This window comes from Coregonus clupeaformis, chromosome 16 (assembly GCF_020615455.1).
Source record: "Coregonus clupeaformis isolate EN_2021a chromosome 16, ASM2061545v1, whole genome shotgun sequence".
Taxonomy (NCBI): Eukaryota; Metazoa; Chordata; class Actinopteri; order Salmoniformes; family Salmonidae; genus Coregonus; species Coregonus clupeaformis.
In genome coordinates, this window is record NC_059207.1 from 32154096 (window position 1) to 32175602 (window position 21507).

The window sequence follows — 21507 nt, forward strand, 5'->3', positions numbered from 1 at the left end:
GTTCACCTACTCTGCGTCTCACAAAGACACGGCAGTTGGAACCAAAAATCTCAAATTTTGACTCATCAGACCAAGGGACAGATTTCCACCAGTCTAATGTCCATTGCTCGTGTTTCTTGGCCCAAACAAGTCTCTTCTTCTTATTGGTGTCCTTTAGTAGTGGTTTCATTGCAGCAATTCGACCATGAAGACCTCTCCTCTGAACAGTTGATGTTGAGATGTGTCTGTTACTTGAACTCTGTGAAGCATTTATTTGGGCTGCAATCTGAGGTGCAGTTAACTCTAATGAAGTTATCCTCTGCAGCAGAGGTAACTTTGGGTCTTCCTTTCCTGTGGCGGTCCTCATGAGAGCCAGTTTCATCATAGCGCTTGATGGTTTTTGCGACTGCACTTGAAGAAACTTCAAAGTTCTTGAAATGTTCCGGATTGACTGACCTTCATGTCTTAAAGTAATGATGGACTGTTGTTTCTCTTTGCTTATTTGAGCTGTTCTTGCCATAATATGGACTTGGTCTTTTACCAAATAGGGCTATCTTCTGTATACCACCCCTACCTTGTCACAACACAACTGATTGGCTCAAACGCATTAAGAAGGAAAGAAATTCCACAAATTAACTTTTAAGAAGGCACACCTGTTCATTGAAATTCATTCCAGGTGACTACCTCATGAAGCTGGTTGAGAGAATGCCAAAAGTGTGCAAAGCTGTCATCAAGGCAAAGGGTGGCTACTTTGAAGAATCTCAACTATAAAATATATTTTGATTTGTTTAACACTTTTTTGGTTACTACATGATTCCATATGTGTTATTTCATAGTTTTGATGTCTTCACTATTAATCTACAATGTAGAAAATAGTAAAAAATAAAGAATAACCCTTGAATGAGTAGGTGTGTCCAAACTTTTGACTGGTACTGTACACACTACACAATATCTATAGTGTGTGTCCCCTTTACCCTATATGCTCTGCGGTTGATACACTGAGTTTTAGGGTAATGTTGTCTAGTGAACCATGGAGGCCCCTTCCCTGAGGGTGGTTAGGGGTTGTTTATTATTATTATTGATGTTGGTAACATAACCCTAAGCCAGGAGAAGCAGTCAGTGGCAATTTATACCAAGGAGAGGAAAGGTCACGTCTCCGACACTCTATTTTCCATGGAGCCCCCATCATTCATCATGTAGCACTGTTACTGTTAGGCTCCATACCATACTGACCTTGCATTAACATTCATTGAATTTAAGATTAGCTTCAGATAACAAACTGTAACAGTGTGTATCTCATGATGAGGCAGGGGTGTGTACTTTATACCAACTCTCAACAACCTGGCACAAAGGAGTTTTCATGTATAGTATCCTATTATCTACTGCAATATCCTATATCATATTATCTACTGAGATGCTATAATAAGTCCTGATGTACAGTATATGTCGCTGGGAGCTATTGATCAGTGAGACTGTCCTAGAGGTCAACAGGTGTGTGGTCTTACCCGTGTGGCAGCATATACTGATGCCCCCTGCTTCCCCAGGATGTCAGCGATGCCCACGTGGCCTTCCTGTGCCACCAGGTGGAGAGGAGTCAGTCCACTCTGAGGGGAGAGGAGCCAGGGGCTAAGATAAGGCATCTTGTTATAGCAGAACTAACAGGGCTCACCCAAATAATCCTAACTTCTTCCCTGTATCAGTCCCTGAGGCCTCACCTTGTTCCCCAGGTTGACGTTGGCCTGTTTGGAGATGAGCAGGGTGACCATGTCAGGCCGGCCCTCCTGAGCAGCCAGGTGGAGGGGTGTGACCCCCTGGATGGACTCAGCGTTGGCCGAGGCTCCGTACTGCAGAAGGCTGCTAGCAACCTCCACCTGGTTCTGCTTCGATGCTATGTGGAGAGGGGTGTAGCCATTCTAAAACAGAGAACCAAAGGGGTATTAGTGTATCGTACAATTATATTTGTGTGTGTGTTTGTCTGGTCTCTCACCCTAGCTGCACTGTGTGGGGAGCCTCCCTTGCTGACCAGCAGGTTAACCACGTCCAGGTTGTCATGATGGACAGCCACATGGAGAGAAGTCAGGCCATTCTAAAGGTAAAGGAGACACACACATATAATCCACCATAACTTTACTCTAGCATCCTTCAATCTCAAAATACCTTGACCCTTCCCTCCACATACCCCTCGTCTTCCCTCCTCCCTGTTTCTACAACCCTTACCTTGCCAGCAGCATTAGGGTTGCCCCCTCTCTCCAGCAGCAGCTCTGCCACGTCCACTTTGCCATATTTAGAAGCCACATGGAGAGGAGTGAAGCCTTTCTGCAGAGACATCCCAGATAGAGATAGAGAGACATCAGGGAGAGCACACAGGCCACAGTCCCACATAGAGAAACATCCAGAGAGATTAGAGTGTGTAGGCGTCGGAATAAATACTTTACCTTGGTCATCTTAGTCTGCTGGGCCTCCATGTCCAGTAAGATGCGTGTGGTCTGAGCGTGTCCCTCGCGGGCAGCGATGTGGAGGGGTGTGTGTCCGGACGTGGTGGTGGAGTTAGGGTTGGCCTTGTGCTCCAGCAGCAGCTTGACCAGCTCCTTGTGGCCCATCCGACACGCACAGTGGAGCGGTGTCTGGTCATCCTGGACATGGTGTGGCGGAGGACAGGAGAGAGGGAGGAGAGGTACATAAACACAGTGTTGGGAGTCATGTGGGGAACTAGCAAGAGAATTGAATGTTGTTCCGATTGTGTGTGTGTGTGTGTGTGTGTGTGTGTGTGTGTGTGTGTGTGTGTGTGTGTGTGTAAAGGTGTGTGAAGTCATTACCTTGGCCTTGGCGTCTACTGGTGCTGCATTGGTCAGTAAGAACTCTGCCACCTCATAGTGTCCTGCTCTACATGCCATGTGGAGAGGAGTCTCCACTTTCTGCTCACACACAACCAGACAAACACAATGTGTAAATAGTGTAAATACATAACACAAATGCATTGTGAAAAGGGGCTAGAGGAGCTGGTTCAGTCAGTGATGAGGTGGCTGGATGGGGAGGGGACTCACCACATTGGAGGCACTGGGGGAAGCTCCCTTCTGTACCAGGATGGTGACTATTTTGCGGTGGCCCATGAACGAGGCCACGTGTAAAGGGGTCAGGCCAGACTGGGGAGAGAAAAAACAGACAATGAAACAATCATCCCTCTCTCCTTGGCAGAATCCCTCTTTTATTTTTCCCTAGCATACATTCCATCTCTTTCTCTCGCAACGATCTCTCTCACCTCTGTCACAGCCTCTAGGGAAGCAGAGTGTTTCAGCAACAGGTCCATCACACGCATGTGGTTCTTCTTACAGGCGATGTGAAGCGGAGTGAAGCCATTCTGAGGACACAACAGCAGGGTCACTAAGGCACATCACCTCAACACAGCTGCACACTGACAGAACAAGGTGTGTGTGTGTGTATGTGTGTAATGAATGCATAGTACTGTATATAGGTAGGTATGCATGATTGTAGTACTGACCAGTGCACGGGAGTTGGGTTTGGCTCCCTTGTCCAGCAGCACTTTGGCCATGCGGTGGTGCCCACAGTGGGCCGCCACATGCAGGGGGGTCAGGTGGTCCAGCGTGATGTCATCAATTGCAGCATTGTATTGCATAAGTTGCCTCACACAGTCCATGTGGTCCCCCTGTGCTGACATGTGGATGGGAGAAAGGCCGTTCTGTAGGGGGGGGGGGGGGAGAAAGAGAGAGAGGGATCCATTACTTATTGTGTCGTATGCATACAGGCCAGGGATCAGGCCTTGGTGGATTAGCGTTAGGTGTACCTTGGTCTTGGCCTGGATGGGAGCCCCTTGGTCCAACAGGATCTCAATGATCCTCACGTGTCCGTTCCTGGCTGCACAGTGCAGTGGAGTCAACTCATCCTGGGGCGAGAGAGAGAGAGGACAATAAACCACTGGTCTAGGACAATATAGTATCATTTGTGTAACAGGACAGGGCTTGACCAGAAGGGGTCGACACTAGAGACTAGAGAGAGACAAAGGGGATGCAGTACAGTACCTTGGTCTTGGCATCAATCTGTGCACCTCGGTCCAGCAGGAGTCGTACCATGATCACATTCCCCCGCCTGGATGCGATGTGCAAAGGTGTGATGCCATTCTAGAGAGAATTCCAGAGGGGATAAGCAGTAAAACCAGAAACAGACCAGTGAGGGACTGGTAACAATACTATGTGTCAGTGATGCTAGGGCAGAGGGGAACAGACATACCTTAGGGGTGAAGTTGACATTGGCTCCTCTGTTAAGCAACAGTTGGGCTACGTTCAGGTTCTCATAGTGTGCAGCGATATGGAGCGGTGTGAAGCCTGTCTGTAGGGACACACAGGAGACCAGAGCTCTTATGCTGACGGCCTTGATGTGTTCTAATTTTACAAGTATCATCTCCTCCACTCGCTGTGGGACACACTAAACTAAGTGAAGACAAACACATAGTGAGTACCTACCTTGCTCAGGACATCTGCGTTGGGGTCGTTCTGTAAAAGTACAGCAGCAGTGCGCGTGTCATCGTTCCGCGCCGCTATGTGCAGCGCGGGGAGGCGAACTTTGCCCTTGGTGCCGTAATTGATGAGCAGGGCCACAATGTTCTCATGTCCCTGCTGAAGAGCCACGGCGAGAGGGGTAAAGCCATCCTGACAGAGGAGAGAGGAGAGGAGACAGGGGTGAAGAAAGGTTTAGTGACCCAGAGAGACAGATGGGGAAGGGAAGGACAGTGAGAGTCAAAAGGATTGATAAGCGATACAGGGAATAGTGCAGGAGGTGTGGTGTAAAGTTCGAAATGGAATCATTTCCTGCTTATACCTTCCTGATTCTGGGAATTTTCCAACCTGGATTCCTGAAAAACCTGGGAATTGTTTCTCCCCAATTGGTAGTTACAGTCTTGTCCCATTGCTGCAACTCCCCTACGGACTCGGGAGGAGCGAAGGTCGAGAGCCATGCGTCCTCGAAAACACGACCCTGACAAGCTGCACTGCTTCTTGCCACACTGCTCCCTTAACCCGGAAGCCAGCCGCACCAATGTGTTGGAAGAAACACTGTACAACTGGTGATCGAAGTCAGCTTGCAGGCGCCCGGCCCACCACAAGGAGTCGCTAGAGCGGGATGGAACAAGGAAATCCTGGCCGGCCAAACCGTCCCCTAACCCTGACGACGCTGGGCCAATTGTGCGTCGCCTCATAGGTCTCCAGGTCATGGCCGGCTGTGACACAGCCTGGGATCGAACCCGGGGCTGTAGTGACACCTCAAGCACTGCGATGCAGTGCCTTAGACCCCTGCGCCACTCGGTAGGCCCTAAATTTTGCAACCCTATACTCTGCTGATTGGCTGTTACCTCAGTAGGAATGCTTTGATTGGCCCCGTTCTCCAAAAGGAACTTCACAACTTCTAGATGATTCTCTTGTGCGGCCATGTAGAGCGGAGTGAAGCCCTTCTGTTACAGACAGACACACACATGGACACATACACACAGGGAGGAGCACAACACAGCAGCAACACACACACGCACACACACACACACACACACACACATACACACACAAAGGAAGCACAAACACACACATAAACACAGAGGAAGCACAAGCACACAGAAAGACAAGAAGGCAGACAGATATTAACAGTGTTGCATTGAGCTAATACACTCTTAGAAAAAAAGGGTTCCAAAAGAGTTCTTCGGCTGTCCCTATAGGAGAACCCTTTTTGGTTCCAGGTAGAAGGGTTCTACATGGAATCAAAAAGGATTCTGCAAAGGGTTTTCCTATAGGGAACACTTTTAGGTTATAGATAGCACCTTTTTTCTAAGAGTGTATGATGGCCTAACATCATGTTTCAATCGGGGGTTGGGCCAAATGCAGGAGCTTATGCACACCCAAAAATGTTAGTAGAGGTGCTGACTAACGGAATAGTTAACTGAAACTGTGTAAAAATAAAGAAAGTTGCACACTATAAATGCTACCAACAAATTAATGAGCATATATAGAGTGTGCGACTTTCTTTCTTTATTTTTACTCAATCAGGGTTGGGGTCAATTCTGAATTGTATTGCAAATTGCTCTCTTTAATTAGGGATCCTAGCGCCGAAGGTGCAGGAATCCTATTGCTTTTGTTAGTGTTCTTCTTTGTGCATTTTTCCTTTTGGTCAATATCTCAACAACACATTGGTAAAACATTGTAGAATTTGGCAGGATGGTAGAACCCATCATGCGTACCTATGATGCACTCATTGGCCCCTAGGTAGCACTACAGTTAATTAAAAACCATGCACACATTCAAAACACATTCAAAACATTTGCCCAAACTATCAAATCCAACTCGTACAAATGATTGACAACATGTCCCTGAAGATATGTACCAAGTTTAGTGTTGATATCTTAAAATAACATGAAAACCACAGGTCATTTAACTTTGACCAAAAGGTGCTAGCGTAATGCTAATGCTAAAATTAGTTTAAATTTCTTCTTCACATGAACCACAACTCAGATTCACTGAATATTTGGTATGTAGAATCTCTGAACTAGTCCCTAGCTAAATTGCTAAGGAAAATTCACTGTGGTCAAAGATGGCCTTTTCTGAGGCGCAACTGTGCACTGAAGGCTATAACTATTGAACCGTAGGACTTAGGGGAATGGAATTTGGTAAACATGAAGTTGGAAGGGACAGCAGTCTATTGCAGTAGCATGGTAGCATGTATTAGACATACCTCATCACGTATTAGAGGTAAAATCGTGCAATTTGGAAAACATGCAATTGGTAAACATGCTTAAAGGTATGGCCTTTGCCCTTTTCATTGCCAGAGTGCCCAACGGGTGACCAAGAGGTGCTATTCCTATTACTCAGATCCTGTTAATGCTGCTCTCAATGCTGCTCACAGCAATACTTGAATTTTGATTGAATTGGGCACATCCCACAGGAAGCAGAAATTGCATTGAATTTGAAATAAATAAATTCAATGAATTTCAAATAGCTACAATTCACTATACAAATATTTATTTTGACATCATGTATGGTACAGTACTATATTATTTATAACATATTGAAACATTTCATTTTTAAGTTTAAGTTTTAAATAATTACAGTGGTCTGGAAATATTCTAAGATCATTTTGTAGGTTGTCTGTAATAATTCATAATTTACTTACATATATACATTTACCATCAGATCAAACACTCCAGAATGGAAGGGAACTACCTAACATTTCATGACAAAAATACAAATCAAAATGCTGATGAAATATGTCAGTTATAATCAAGCTTATGTTTGAAATGGTATCTATATTATTTTTTGTAATAACTGGCAGATGTGGCAAAGGAATGAGACTTTCATGTTTCATGTCTCAGTTGAATTTCTTTGAATTAAATTATACTTCCTTTAATTCAAATTCAAATTTCAATTCATGGGTTGAATTGAAATACATTCAGAAATTCAGACCCCAAACCCTGAGTTCCATGCAGTATAATGCAGAATAACTGTATTATAACTGTATCTAACTGTATGTGTATCCGTTGTGGCTGGTGGCTCTTCTGCAGGGGGGTCTGCCAGTGGGGTCGGGGTCTCTTCCGACACTGGTGGGGGTCTCACCTGGGACTGGGCATTGATGTTGGCCCCGTAATTTACCAGCTCTGCTACAACGTGCTCCTGCCCAGCCAGGGCAGCAATGTGCAGAGCTGTGTTGCCTTTCTGTGGAGGCACAAGGCAAGAGAAGACATGAGACATAGAGTAGTGTCTGTGTGAAAGCATCTAAAGTAGTGTAGTACTTGTGAGAAGTAGTAAGCTTTAACACCGTAAAACTTCCATTAATAGCCCGGGCGTTTATTTGCTTAAATCACTGAACACAACAGGTGCTTGTTAGAGACATGCTTCTATTTGAGCATCTATTATTTCCTTAATGCACACAGCTTTTGCTCATTTGCGTAGTTAATTGTTTTAATTGCAGCATTCACTTCCAGCAATTTAATCAATTTCTTAATTTCCTGCAGTAATGTGTTACCATTTACACACTGTGTCACGTTTCTGTTGTCTTAGTATGCCTCTATTTTGGAAAAAATAACTTCCTTGACAGAATAATTATTCTCCTCTTTAACTGTGCATCTTCGCCAGTTCTTACTTTCGCCTGTGGGCGATTGGCCGATTTCTGGGGGTCTGTACTCCCGAAGTTGTTGACTGTTTTTGTGCTTGCCAGTTAGCTAGCAGTTCTCAGCTGTTAGCAGTCACTGGTTAGCAGTTTCTTACTGGCGATATAAACGGATGATTGCCATAATTTATTCAAGTCATTACTGAATTGTTTAATATAACAAATCAAAAATTAAATCTTCTAAACAATTCATGGTAATTCATGGTAACCTCGTAAACAATTCATTTAGACCAGGCATTTATTTGAAACAGGTGTTTATTTGATGAAAAGTATGCCGTTGCCCGGCTAAGGGACAAGAAGCTATTTGAGACTCAGTGTTTAATTGAAGTTTTACGGTAAGTAGAATCATTTGAGTATGCAGTATATTGTACTTTGGTGGTGGCATAGGCTTCGTGGAGTACATGAGTGGTAATGTGGTATAGTGCAGGAGGTTGTGTGAGTACCTTAGTCTGGGTTTCCACATCGATGCCTCCATGTAGTAGCTCCAGCACCATTTTAACGTGGCCTTCTTTAGAGGCCAGATGCAACCCGTTGAGCCCATTCTGAGGGAGGAGAGAGAGAAGAGGAGACCTCATACTGTAGGGTCCCTAACACACACTGCACACATAGAACTAAAAAACACAGACCTTTGGGCCTCCATCAGACACTCCGCTCTCACACACCACAATCACACCAACAAAGTCAGAACCCACACACTGAACGCAATCTCACACAGCACACTGACACACACCAAAGGATCAGATCCCCAGACCCTATTATACAGCACTTCCTAGATGTATAAAATGCAAAAGTATGTAACTGAGTCCAACTGTACTGTATGGTTTGGACAAACAGCCTCTACACACACAGTATCTACTAGAAATTAACAGTGCTCAGTTAGCGATAACGGTGACCGAATTATGATGATGAAGATGATGATGGTAAGGAGGAGGAGGAGGAGGAGGAAGAGGATGGGAGGGGGATGGCAGGCCGGTGGTCTCGGAGCTGGGAAGAATACGAGCTGTGTGAGATAGGTCTGACCTCACACAGCCTTCCTTCAGTGACACAGGACATGTGAGGTTGGACCTTTCCCACACCACTGATATTATTCCTCTGAGTGGAGAGACCACAGCACACCATCACTCTACTGCAGACCGGAGCGGGAGGGAGGGAGGGAGGGAGGGAGGAGAAGGGGGGAGGCGTAGAAGCAGAGATGGGAAAGGGAGCATGAGGGATAAAGAGAATGACAAGGGAGGGGAAAAAATAAAAACTGGTAGAAGGAGTCAGGGATGATGCAAAAAAGAAGTAGAGGGACTAAGAGAGAAATAACTTGAGGGGTTATAAGGGTGTGAGGAGAGGAGGGTTGAGGAGGAAGTGGGAGGGAGGTCGATAGGGAGGGGAGGGAGAGAGGCAGTGCATCTGGGTGGCCGGTGAGCTAGCCCATGACGGAGGTATCTACTCAGACTGGGTACGAGAGACACGACTGCCACAGCCAAGCCTCCACCGAACCTCCATCAGGCTGACACCTCACTCTGCACACAACAAATACAACAACAACAACACACTGGGAGACACACACACAACACATAACCAATATCACATCCAATTTCGCAACCTCACTCAACACACTTGAGACAATTCCAAAACACTAGTACAGACTTGGTATGAAATGACACACATTGCATTATACATGATTTGAAGGAGAATGGCATGAGTCTGGCTGTCAATGGTACACTGAGATTGCAGATAGAATGTACAGATTATGGCTGTAGGGTTCCTGTTTGTCCACAGGGTGTCTCTCTTCAGCAGCCTGAGGTCTCTTTACGCCAACTTGTATGTATGTTTTGAATCCTATGTTCGTTATGAGCTTTTAACCTGGGAATGTGCTTGATGCTAATCTTGATTGTAGCATTAGTGCTGGCAGCATTATAGTACAGAAGTAGAGTGTTTAGCAAACCAAGGCTAAGCTGGTCTAATGAGCTGGAGAATCACACACACACACACTGCTGCCCTGTTTGTATGGCCTGTAGGCAACCTCATTCCCCTCGCGGCGTGGTCGTCTCTGGCCACCAAGGGAGCAGCCGTCAGGGTAAAGCAGGCAGTGTGGAGGAGAGGGGCCAGAGGAGTAACCCCTGCCCTATTTAACACCTTCCCCTGAGCCCCCCTCTGTCCTACCTGTCACCTACTGCTGAGAGACTGGCTACTTGGGCCTCAAAACACACACACACACACACACACACACACACACACACACACACACACGCACAGACATATCAAACAAACAAACACACATTTTGCACACATTTAAATCTTACACACAAAAATAACTTCATCCAACACAAACAATGATATACAGTACACACAGTCAGGGACAATCCACACAGCAGGTATTGGAGCAGAACAGAACACACTGTACACTGAGTTAGACCCAGAGCCAAGACAGATATTCTGCTGGCTGATGTCACATCAAACACATTCCAAGCCAAGAGAGAGCCAATGGGTGAGTCCAAAATGGTACCCTATTCTCTATGTAGTGCTATAGGCCCTGGTCAAAAGTAGTGCATTATGTAGGGAATTATTACATTTACCAGACACTCTTATCCAGAGTGACTTACAGGAGCAATTAGAGTTAAGCGCCTTGCTCAACGGCACATCGGCAGTGAATACCATTGATGTTCAATATGAGGGTTTCAGCATGAAATATCCTTTATATATTGTTTTGACACTTTTATTTATTTTACCATGTCAATATGTATTTGTTGTCAATGTCTTGGCGTCAAACTAGTGGCAGTTGTGAAAAAAGTAAATAGTTGGATGAGCAGAGGAAAGTGCGGGGGCTGGGGGGGGGGGGGGGGGTACCACAGTGCATTATATCCATCTCACAGTAACACTCAGCATTTTATCAACTTAAGAGTTTCTTAGATTGCTTCTGTAACATGTGTTTGTGGGATGCCCTACACTGACTAGATTTAGTGTTGCGCTGCATTGGAAGATAAAAGCCATTAGTGTTAGCCAATGACTCTAAACTATTCTTTCCTCTCTCTCTTGCCATTTCCCACTCTTCCATGTTTCCTCTTTCCCTCTATCCATTCCTGTTCTCCCTTCATAACACTGCATCTGAACTTTGCTGATAAGACTCTTCCTGTGTGTGTATGTTGTGTGTGTGTGTGTGTGTGTGTGTGCGCTGTCGTTTTGACATGGTCTGAAAGATGACTCATATTTATTTGATCTAATGTGCCTATACAGTAGTTAACTTGTTTTCATACTTTTATTCATGCATTATTCTAGTGCTGCAGTATGATGACGCAACACTGTGAAATACTAGTTCCACAGCCAATGGACAAATTAAATGAAAGAGTGTGTAATAAATCAGTTCCATTAGCTGATTGAGACTTTTACAAAGAGGAAGGCTTTGATTGATCCTGGTAAATCCAAAATGAATCTCAGAGTTTGGGGACATGTATTGATGCACTCTCCACAAGCATTTTGATTGGCTACTGGGCCTTGCAGCTCTCTCACCTGATTGGCTGTGTTGATGTCTATGCCGTTCTTTATGTGGTCGAGGGCCTTGTCCATGTTACCAGAACGAGCTGCCCGCAGAAAACTTGTGACAGCATCAGCCTGAGGGAGAGAAAGGGGAGAGATAGAGGGGGGTGAAGAGAGGCACACAGAGTGGGAGAAGGAGATATAGGTGTAAGGGAAGACAGAGGGAGATGGAGAGATGGGTGTAAGGGAAGACAGAGGGAGATGGAGAGATATTTATATTATTGTCAGAAACATCCATTCAAATCAAAACCATACAAAGTCAAAAGACACACGGACAATACAAGACTATACATGCTGTCCATTGGTGTTTCCCTCATCTCCCTCCTCACTGTTATTGAACAGGATAGGACAGTTGGCCCAGCCCCCTCCCACTGGCCAATCAGAAGCAGGCCTGGCAGGGTGGGGACCCTAAAGGAGGGGGTGCAGTTGATTGGCTCCATCCCAGTCCCCTCTGACTCCCTGAAACAGCTGCGTCCCAAATGGCACCCTACAGTATTCCCTACATAGGGCTCTGTCCAAAAGTAGGGAACAGGGTGCCATTTGGGATGCAAACCTTAGCCTCATTCTGAGCCTCTCACGTCTGAGACATGCTTTACCTCTGCACATACAGTAGGTGATAAGACCAAGGGATACTCTGGTGGCTTCTGGTGTGTGTCTACTCTGCCCAGTGGTCTGGCTGGCAGTCCGGCTGGTGTTCTGGGGTGGTGTGGTGTGTGTCTGCTCTGCCCAGTGGTCTGGCTGGCAGTCCGGCTGGTGTTCTGGGGTGGTGTGGTGTGTGTCTGCTCTGCCCAGTGGTCTGGCTGGCAGTCTGGCTGGTGTTCTGGGGTGGTGTGGTGTGTGTTTAATGAATGCCCTGGCTCATGGTCTAGCAGATGGTGTGGCCCTGTTTTTGTCTCTGTTTTGTTTGTGTCTGGGGGCTTCATGCCTCTCTCAGGCAGGGGTGCTGAAACAGGATCATTCATGCGGCATGAGAGAGGGACTTGGGGAGATGGGAAGAGAGAGAGAGAGGGACATGGGGAGATGGGAAGAGAGAGAGAGAGGGACATGGGGAAAGGGGAAGAGAGAGAGAGACATGGGGAAAGGGGAAGAGAGAGAGAGACATGGGGAAAAGGGAAGAGAGAGGGAGAGAGACATGGGGAAAGGGGAAGAGAGAGAGAGAGACATGGGGAAAGGGGAAGAGAGAGAGAGACACGGGGAAAGGGGAAGAGAGAGAGAGACATGGGGAAAGGGGAAGAGAGAGGGAGAGAGACATGGGGAAAGGGGAAGAGAGAGGGAGATAGACATGGGGAAAGGGGAGAGAGAGAGAGAGAGAGAGAGAGAGAGAGAGAGAGAGAGAGAGAGAGAGAGAGAGAAAGAGGGAGAGAGAGAGACATGGGGAAAGGGGAAGAGAGAGAGAGGGAGACATGGGGAAAGGGGAAGAGAGAGAGAGAGACATGGGGAAAGGGGAAGAGAGAAAGAGAGAGACATGGGGAAAGGGGAAGAGAGAGAGAGACATGGGGAAAGGGGGAGAGAGAGAGAGAGAGAGAGAGAGAGAGAGAGAGAGAGAGAGAGAGAGAGAGAGAGAGAGAGAGAGAGAGAGAGAGAGAGAGAGAGAGAGAGAGAGAGAGGAGAGACATGGGGAAAGGGGAAGAGAGAGAGAGACATGGGGAAAGGGGAAGAGAGAGAGAGACATGGGGAAAGGGGAAGAGAGAGAGAGATACATGGGGAAAGGGGAAGAGAGAGAGAGAGAGAGATGGGGAATGGGGAAGAGAGAGAGAGACATGGGGAAAGGGGGAGAGAGAGAGAGACATGGGGAAAGGGGAAGAGAGAGAGCGGCAGAGAGAAAGGGGGGAGAGAGAGAGGGAGATGGGGAGAGAGAAAGGGGGGAGAGAGAGAGGGACATGTGGAGAGGTGAAGAGAGATAGAGAGAGGGAGGGAGGGAGGGAGGGAGAGAGATAGGGAGAGAGGGAGGGAGAGAGGGAGATGGGGAGAGAGAGAGAGATAAGGGGGGAAAAGAGTGGGATGAGGGAGAGAGAGTCTACTGCGGCAAACCCTCCTTCCCCCACCATTAGTCTCTCTCATTCTATCTATCTACAGAATCTATCAATATCATTTATTCCCACACTCCTCAGGACTCATTTTCTCAATGTCCAGGTCGTTACATGTGGTATCACTCCGTCAGTCTAGCTGTCCATCTCTCATTCTCCTTCACTCATCCTTATTTTTCTCTCTGGTTTCTGACCAAAGCATGGCCAGGGATTCATCAACGTGAACAAGATCCTGAGCAACCGTCAATACACTTTTTGTGATATCCCAAGTCCCAGCCACCTACAGAATTACAAACATACACAATAACAAGCACACTGCACACGTGTACACATAGGTTAGGCTTAGAAATGAAAAGATGTACTCACCCAAGCAAGTGTGACCACACACACAGTGACTCAAAAAATTTGTTCAACACAATTTGCACAACACACACTGCCACAGTGACATTGGCCCCCATTCAGTAGTGACTTGAACTGACCCTCCTTTGAGACAGTGGTAACAGAGAATGAGGACCCACATGCCCAAGCCGTGGGCATGGCAACTAATGATACAAACCATCACCCCTCAACGGAGCACTAGTGCAAGTGGTGCAGCTCTGTGCAAAGAAAAGACTGCCTAAAAAGTGTGAGAGGGAGGGAAAGAGAGAGGATGACTGAGAAATAGAAGAGGAAATAGAAAGAGAGCTGTATTCAGCAGAAAATCTTTCAGAGCATTTCCCTGTGACAGACCAGTAGGCCTTTGAGTCTGATAACTAACTACACACAGCCTGAGCACAGACAACCACTTCTCTCTCAGCCGCTAGACTAGAGATTCATCAAGGGAAAAAGTCACATTGTTTCCAACTTTCTACTTAAGAGTTCATGTAATCTTGTTTAACATCGCTCCCTCCCAGTTAAAGGAAAAGCCACAGTGCTTTCTGGGAAGTGAAGTTAGTCTAAGAGAACTAAGTGACTCTCACTTATAGGCCTACCTGTTCCTAAAAAGTATTCCCTCCTTCCGTTCCATCACTTTTCCTTCTCTGTCCTCCTCACTCCTTAACCATCTCCATCTGTCTGTCAACACCCTCACACTGTCACTCTGGAAACTCTATATGAGACCTTTACTTTCTCGTGTACAAGACCTTGAACTACGCACACTTACACAGACATGCACATATACATATTCAAAACGTATAAAGACTTACGTATACACTGTTCTTTTATACACACTAAAGACAGTTTTGATCAACTTCTGTCCCATGTGGAAAGTTAAGGCTGAGACAGTCATCTTGGAGTGAACACCAAACAGCACTTAGCACTTGTTAGCATTTAAAGCCGATGTATGGTTAATCCAGTGTCTGTATTGGCCATACAGCATTTACGGTGATGCGGCCTTTGCAGAAGTTAGGGCATTCATACTTCTTGCGCTTCGCAAAGCAGAACAGAGCTGTTGTGAAGGAATTTGTCAAGGGAAGTGAAGTTTGTGTTTATACAGGACGTACCTTCCCCACCTACCGTCAACCAATCATGTAAATGCGGAGCTATACGGAGCTATACGGAGCTATACGGAGCTATACGGAGCTATACAGAGCACTCCGCATTGTTACAAAATTTGGGAGGCACACAGAGATGTGGTATGGAGCTTGATTTGGCATCTGCAAGCCTCCGGATGCTCCGCAATTGCGTCACACCCTCCGTACGGAGCCTCCGGACCACATAAATCGTCTTTTAGCAAGCTAGTTATCTATGGAAGATAAACAGCAACACTATAATGTTGTATAAGCAGCCAGTGTTGTGTGCCTCCCTTTCAGTTCCCCAGTCAGTTACTCACAGTGACAGAGTTGTCCTGGTCAGCCATGGCCTCTTTCCTCTCATAGCCTACTCTGTCTCTCCCACTGTGAGAAAGGCGATAGCCCCCAAATCCCCTCCCTCCAGCCTTCTTCAGGACAACAAACTGACCCCCCTAATACACCCCAATCACTCTCCCTGTCGTACCCACAAACACACAAACCCACCTGTTACCAGGGTTAAGATTACCGTAGCTGGGTACCCTCCTCACATAAATAGATACTCATATAGTGTGTGTGTGTGTGTGTGTGTGTGTGTTTGTGAGTGCGTGTGCACAGACATGTAGAAACCTACTTAGCCTCAAATAGATGCTGCCCACACACGATGCACAGGGTGCTAGTCATTCCAACAAACACTATGCATAGCTGGTCAGAGTGTAATTTGTTTGATGGTGAGTGTTTGTGTGTGCACTGCCATGGTGACTTTTCTTTTCACCACAGTTTGAGCAAACACAGCTAACAACATAACACACACACACACACCTACACACACCTACACACCTACACACACACACTCACACACACACACACACACACACACACACACACACACACACACACACACACACACTACCTTCTGGAATGCACTCCTACAAGGTGGACATCTGCCAACTTTGCCTAGGTCAGGCAAAGTTCAGATGTCAGAGGGTCATTTCAGCACAGGGAAAGTGCAGAAGTCTGACATGACATATCACTACAGTAACAGTAGCCCTCCATGTCAAGGTAAATAACTTGGTTGAATGTAAATTACACAAGTTATGCACATTTGTAGTGTTCAGTACAGTGTGTTTATGTTGGTGTGTGTCTGTCCTCAATACAGTACATGAGTGTGATAGTATGGACTGTGGTGTGTGTTAGGGAGAGGTAAGTGTCTGGTGCAGTCAGATAAGGGTGGAAGGGGATACTCTGTAGGCCACACCCAAACCCTGCCTGCCAGGCTTCCACAGAGTAACACCACTCTCAGTGTAAACAAACTTTCACTCGCTCACTAGCCTGTCTGACACAAATCCACACACACAGACACGGACGAACAAACGCAGACGCACGCAATCCTCTATTGCCTTGTAAATCCTCATGCTAATCTTAACTAAGCCATTCTGATGGAGATCGATGTGGGTCTAGCTCAATGATTTATATATACACTAGATGACTGATAGGGTGCTGTGTTAAAGCCACTGCGCCTCCATCTTGGCACTCCCCCATCATTGTAAAACATATTTTAGAAGCACAGGAGGTTGCAGAATAGTTGGAATGTATTTGATACCATTCCACCTATCCGCTCCAGCCATTACCACAAGCCTGTCTTCCCAAATTAAGGTGCCACCAATCTCCTGTGTTTGGAAGCTATATTTATTAATGTCTACATTAGTTTTTGCCACATTCATTATATTACAGACACCTTAATGCATACTTTAAAATTATATTATGTGAGCTAAACCAAAAAATGTACCTACAAATAAATAAAAATAAAATCCTTAAAGTATCATTTTTAGAGATTACTAATGTTACTGTCCCAACTACAACAAACAAATACTTAAATAAATATATTTTTGTCCTTAAAACATTTATTTGAAATTCTGTAGAATTCCATTCATTCCTATGGAGGACTGCTCCTGCTGGGGAGTGCCAATATGGCCGACCGTTGGCTTCAAATCCTCTCAATAGCCAATATATAGCATCAGCAATCCAGAGTTTATTTACATCATTGGCCTAGCTCCTATAAGCCCTAGAGAGGACAGTGATGTGGGGCTGGCTGGGGTTAGTGGAGCTACATCATAAATCACCCTCTACTGTTCTATTACTGAACTTTTACTGTATGGAAGGAGAGACAATAACCTGCAGTGTGTCATCATTAGAATCACAGTACACTATAATGCTATGGGTATCTCATTGTCCTCAGGCTCTGTGCAAACACTTTACCACTGTCTCTCTCTCTCTAATCCTCACGTTCTTCACTAATTCTACCCAGCTTTCCTTCTTCTTCCTTTGTTCACCCCTGTCTCATACAATCCTCTCCTCCATTCCTCCAATATTTTCCCCCTCTTTTCATTGCTCTCTCTCCTTCTCTTCTTCTCTCCCTCCCTGGCTCTCTCGCTCCGTGTGCTGGTGCTGCGGCAGACAGGATGACATCACCGCCGAGCTGGTGTACTGCAGTGTGAGAGTCTGTGAGAGTCTGTGAGTGTGTGTGAGTGTATATGTGTGTGGGTGTGTGCATTATGAGTCCCAGGCGTAGTGTCAACAGTAAGGGATTACTGTCTCTCAGTATCTAAGTAGGTGTGAAACCACGGTACAAACGTCTCTGTGTGTGTTTGATGACATGCTTTAAAAGTGACGGTTCTACTTTAAGCCCTGGATGACAGGACAATGTGAGGCTGCAGCTGGGATAGGAAGGAGGAACAGTGCATGGAGGCAGTATAGAGCTGCCTGGTTTCAGGCTATTGCTCCGCCAGGGATAGTGACTGGGGCTGGGCCATTGATATTGAAGAAGCTATTCCATTTCCCTCTTTTGCTGACTTGTATTTGTTCTGGACATTGATTTTCTTTCCCTCTCTCACCTTTCTCCCTCCCCTCTCCCTCCATTTCTCTGTCTATTTGAGCTAGCTAGCTGCAGAGTGAACATGCTGTTTCCGGTCAAGGTGGTGGTGTTGTGGTGATGAGCCAGTCAGACAGAGACCCCCAGGGACTCTATGCTCTGGACACACTTACAGGAACCAGCCTGGCTGAGCAATTACAACCACTCACTCAACACAGTCTGTCTGTCTGACTGTCTGCTTCAGCTATACCCTCTGATCACATGCGTATAATAACTGCTTACTTTCTCACACTTCCTATATCTTTCTGTGTTCCTCTCTGCCTGTCTTTCTCTTTGACTCCCCCCCTTCAGTAGTGGATGAGATTGTCGTGGTTATTGAAATATTTTGTGGAAAGATGAGAGGGAGGGGGAACCACAGAAGTAGAGAGGGGACTGTATATAGAGTGACAGAGACTGGAAGATAGAGTGAAAATAAGCTCATGTGTACTACTGTTTAGTTACACTATCATTACTATTTATAACAAGGATGCAATTATATGGAATCAACTAGAGACTGCTAATAAGTCCCATGGTTGCAATACACTTGTTCTGTAATTACGTTAGCGGCTAGCTAAGTAGTCACTGTGGGGTTACACTATAGAGTGAGATCATAACCAAGAGAGTGATTGAGTGCGGTGTGTAGAGAATTCAGTGGGAGTCTGAGCTGTCATCTGTGCAATCAAACAGAAGCACAGTCAGTGGATCTACAGCTTTGATCTGACTATCACTGAATGCATCTCTATACTGATGATGAAATACTGCTGCAGCATTTAGCTCTGTTGAAAGAGGTGTGTGTGTGTGTGTATGTGTGTGTGTGTATGTGTGTGTGTGTGTGTGTGTGTGTGTGTGTGTGAGAGAGAGAGCGAGAGAGAGAAAAAGAGAGACAGACAGAACAAGACAGAGAGCAAGGAAGTGAGTGAGAATGGCAACTTTATCAAACAGTAATTGCAACAACAGTACAACATGTTTAGCCCATTCTCACAACTATGCACATACTTTGGCACATTCACATTTCTTAAAGTTGCATCATCTGGCCCTTCACAGCATCCTTAACCAGATGATATCTGCTGTAGCTGAAATCTCTTTCTACACAACAATCTCACTGGCTATACAGTATACTGACAGAATACCTTAGATCTCTGCTGTGTGTCTTTGAATCTCTGCTATGTGTCTTTTAATCAAATAATGTAGCTAATGAGATCAGTGTACTGATCATCAATTTACTTACCACCCACACACAACAGACAGCCCACAACAGGACATCACATTACAGATAGACTAAAATAAGTCACAACACAAAGAGTATTACAGAACAGGACACACACCCCTCACAAACACACACTTCTCACGCACGCACTCCTAATCTCACAGACACACATGCACCGCTACTCCCTAATATACTCCCAAACAACCAGCTAGACTCTCTCCCCTACAGAGATCTGTAGTTGCTATGAGAAACCAAGTCCAATGAATGTAATGGACAGAACATGAACAGACAGAAGTTCAGTTTTGAGAGAGTTCAAGTTAAATAATTCACTCAACGTTCTGTCACTGTTGTTCTATTCAATTGATAACTGAACTGAAAGAGGAATCTGTTTAATATGAGGCAGACGTCATCAGGAGACTTCAATATGGAACAGAGAACTGTGTTTTCACGGTGTGTCTCTCAAACAGCCCTCTCTTTACTCATCATCTCCATTTCCTCTATCCTTCACTCCTTTTCTCACTCCCTTTCTCTCTGTGACAGACAGAGACATGGACAGATTCATTAACGAAGGGAAGACCAAATAGAGAGAGGGAAGCGAGGGATAGGTCTCCAAATAGTTAATGTGGAGCGACAGAAACAGAGAGCAGCATGGTGAATGGCACTGAACAAGCTGTGAATCTAATCTGCATGATGAGAAAGTAAAGATGAACTCATAAGTACTGTAACGGAAGATGAATGTGTTAGAATGTAGTGTTAGAGTAGCATCAGTTAATTGATTGAAAATAGAAAAATAGAGGGAATGGATTAAAATAGAACGATAGTCTAATCAAAGTTTGCAGTAAGATGATACAGGTGGACTGACAGGTTGCATTGAAAGGTGGGTTAGTTAGAGATCACAACATGGTTAAACTGTAGTAAAAAATCTGAGCAGACAGATAAACCAACAGACAGACTGGTAGAGAGTCAGTAGCATGAACAGTGACAGGATAGAGTGAAAGAGAGAGTGAAGAGATAAGAGTGATAAAGGAATGAAGGGGACAGATATTGGTTATGGAACACAGTCCAGTTTCTACTCACGCCACAGGTGACGATCTTGGCCGGCATGACTGTTGGCCCTCCACTCCCTCTCTCCGCTTGTCTCTCTTTCTCTCTCTCTCTCTCTCTCGGTCTTTCTTACACACACACTCACACACTCTACTTTCGTTCCCTTGCCCCCCGAGAGTGTGACACACACACTTGAGTGCACAGGGCCCGTCCAGGGGGAGGGGAGAGGAGGGGAGGCTGGGGGTGAGGGGGGCCAGGGGGTTTATCGCTAGAGGAATGCTGCCTGTATCTAAAGACACACATTTTACACACACTCATAAACAAATATGTTCTCCTCAGTCTCACGCTGTGTCACCTCTCCCTGTCTTTCTTCCTTCATCATCTCTCCTCAATGACACTTTCCCTTTACTGTCTCCCTCTCTCTCCACCAGCTCATTCTCTCTCTTTACTTTTCACTTGTTTTGATGCCCCCCAGTTCTCTCTCTTTCACCCCCAGGTTGATCCCTTCTTTTCTGCTGTCCCTCCTTCCATACGTCTCCCCACATCTCTCTGTCCCTCCTGTATTTTTTGTGACAGCCAGACAATAAAAACAAATCTTGGGCCAGGCATTTCCCGAAAGGCGTTGTGTTTCGGGTGGAGAATGCCTGTGCTGTGTGAGCAGGTCTGTTCCAGTCTGTAGAGTGACTTAGCGCCCAGCAGGTGGGGGGGCATTTACGCTGCCACTGCCCTGTGACAATGGGCCAGACGCACGGGCGGGGGGAGAGCCAGGGGGGCCAGGCTCTCAAAGGGCCCTGCCTCTTTTAATAAAGCGTCTGTCATTCCCCTGAAAAGGCCTCCTTTTCTCCCCCTCTCCCCGCCTCTCTGCCTCTCCTGGCTAAACGCTGGGAAAAGCACATCGCTGCCAAAACCATGCAGAGAGATAAATGCTTGTAGGAGAGGGGGATGAGGGGGGATGTAGGGGAGTGGTAGGGGAGTGGTTGTCCCTCCTGATGGGGGGTTACACATCACTCAGTGGCACTGGACCGTGACCTGGGTAAAAACATCACGTGACTGGCTCAACCCTGGGTCCTGGTGTGTTATGTGGGTGAGAGTTGCTAGTGCCTACCACTGCAGGGCAGGGGACTGGAGATACTAATGTCCGTGAAGAGACGACAAATTAACCTGTGGTCC

The 21507-nt window shown here is 46.0% G+C and overlaps 1 protein-coding gene across 17 annotated transcripts in view; it reads right to left on the reverse strand.

Moving 5' to 3' along the window:
- Window positions 1–21507, reverse strand: part of LOC121584885 (ankyrin-1) — a 167830-nt gene that overhangs the window by 50300 nt on the left and 96023 nt on the right. For 7 of the 17 annotated variants that reach the window (XM_045225677.1, XM_045225674.1, XM_045225676.1 and 4 more), the window contains exons 1-18: window positions 12258–12704; window positions 11635–11736; window positions 8580–8678; window positions 7494–7682; window positions 5342–5440; window positions 4458–4643; window positions 4225–4323; window positions 4017–4115; window positions 3782–3880; window positions 3479–3676; window positions 3239–3337; window positions 3024–3122; window positions 2796–2894; window positions 2415–2612; window positions 2197–2295; window positions 1967–2065; window positions 1695–1892; window positions 1485–1583 (exon numbers count right to left, since the gene is read on the reverse strand). In XM_045225677.1, coding sequence (XP_045081612.1) covers window positions 1485–1583; window positions 1695–1892; window positions 1967–2065; window positions 2197–2295; window positions 2415–2612; window positions 2796–2894; window positions 3024–3122; window positions 3239–3337; window positions 3479–3676; window positions 3782–3880; window positions 4017–4115; window positions 4225–4323; window positions 4458–4643; window positions 5342–5440; window positions 7494–7682; window positions 8580–8678; window positions 11635–11736; window positions 12258–12623 — 2526 coding nt within the window. In that variant the 5' untranslated portion in view covers window positions 12624–12704. The other 10 variants (XM_045225682.1, XM_045225678.1, XM_041901083.2 and 7 more) reach the window with 7 other exon arrangements.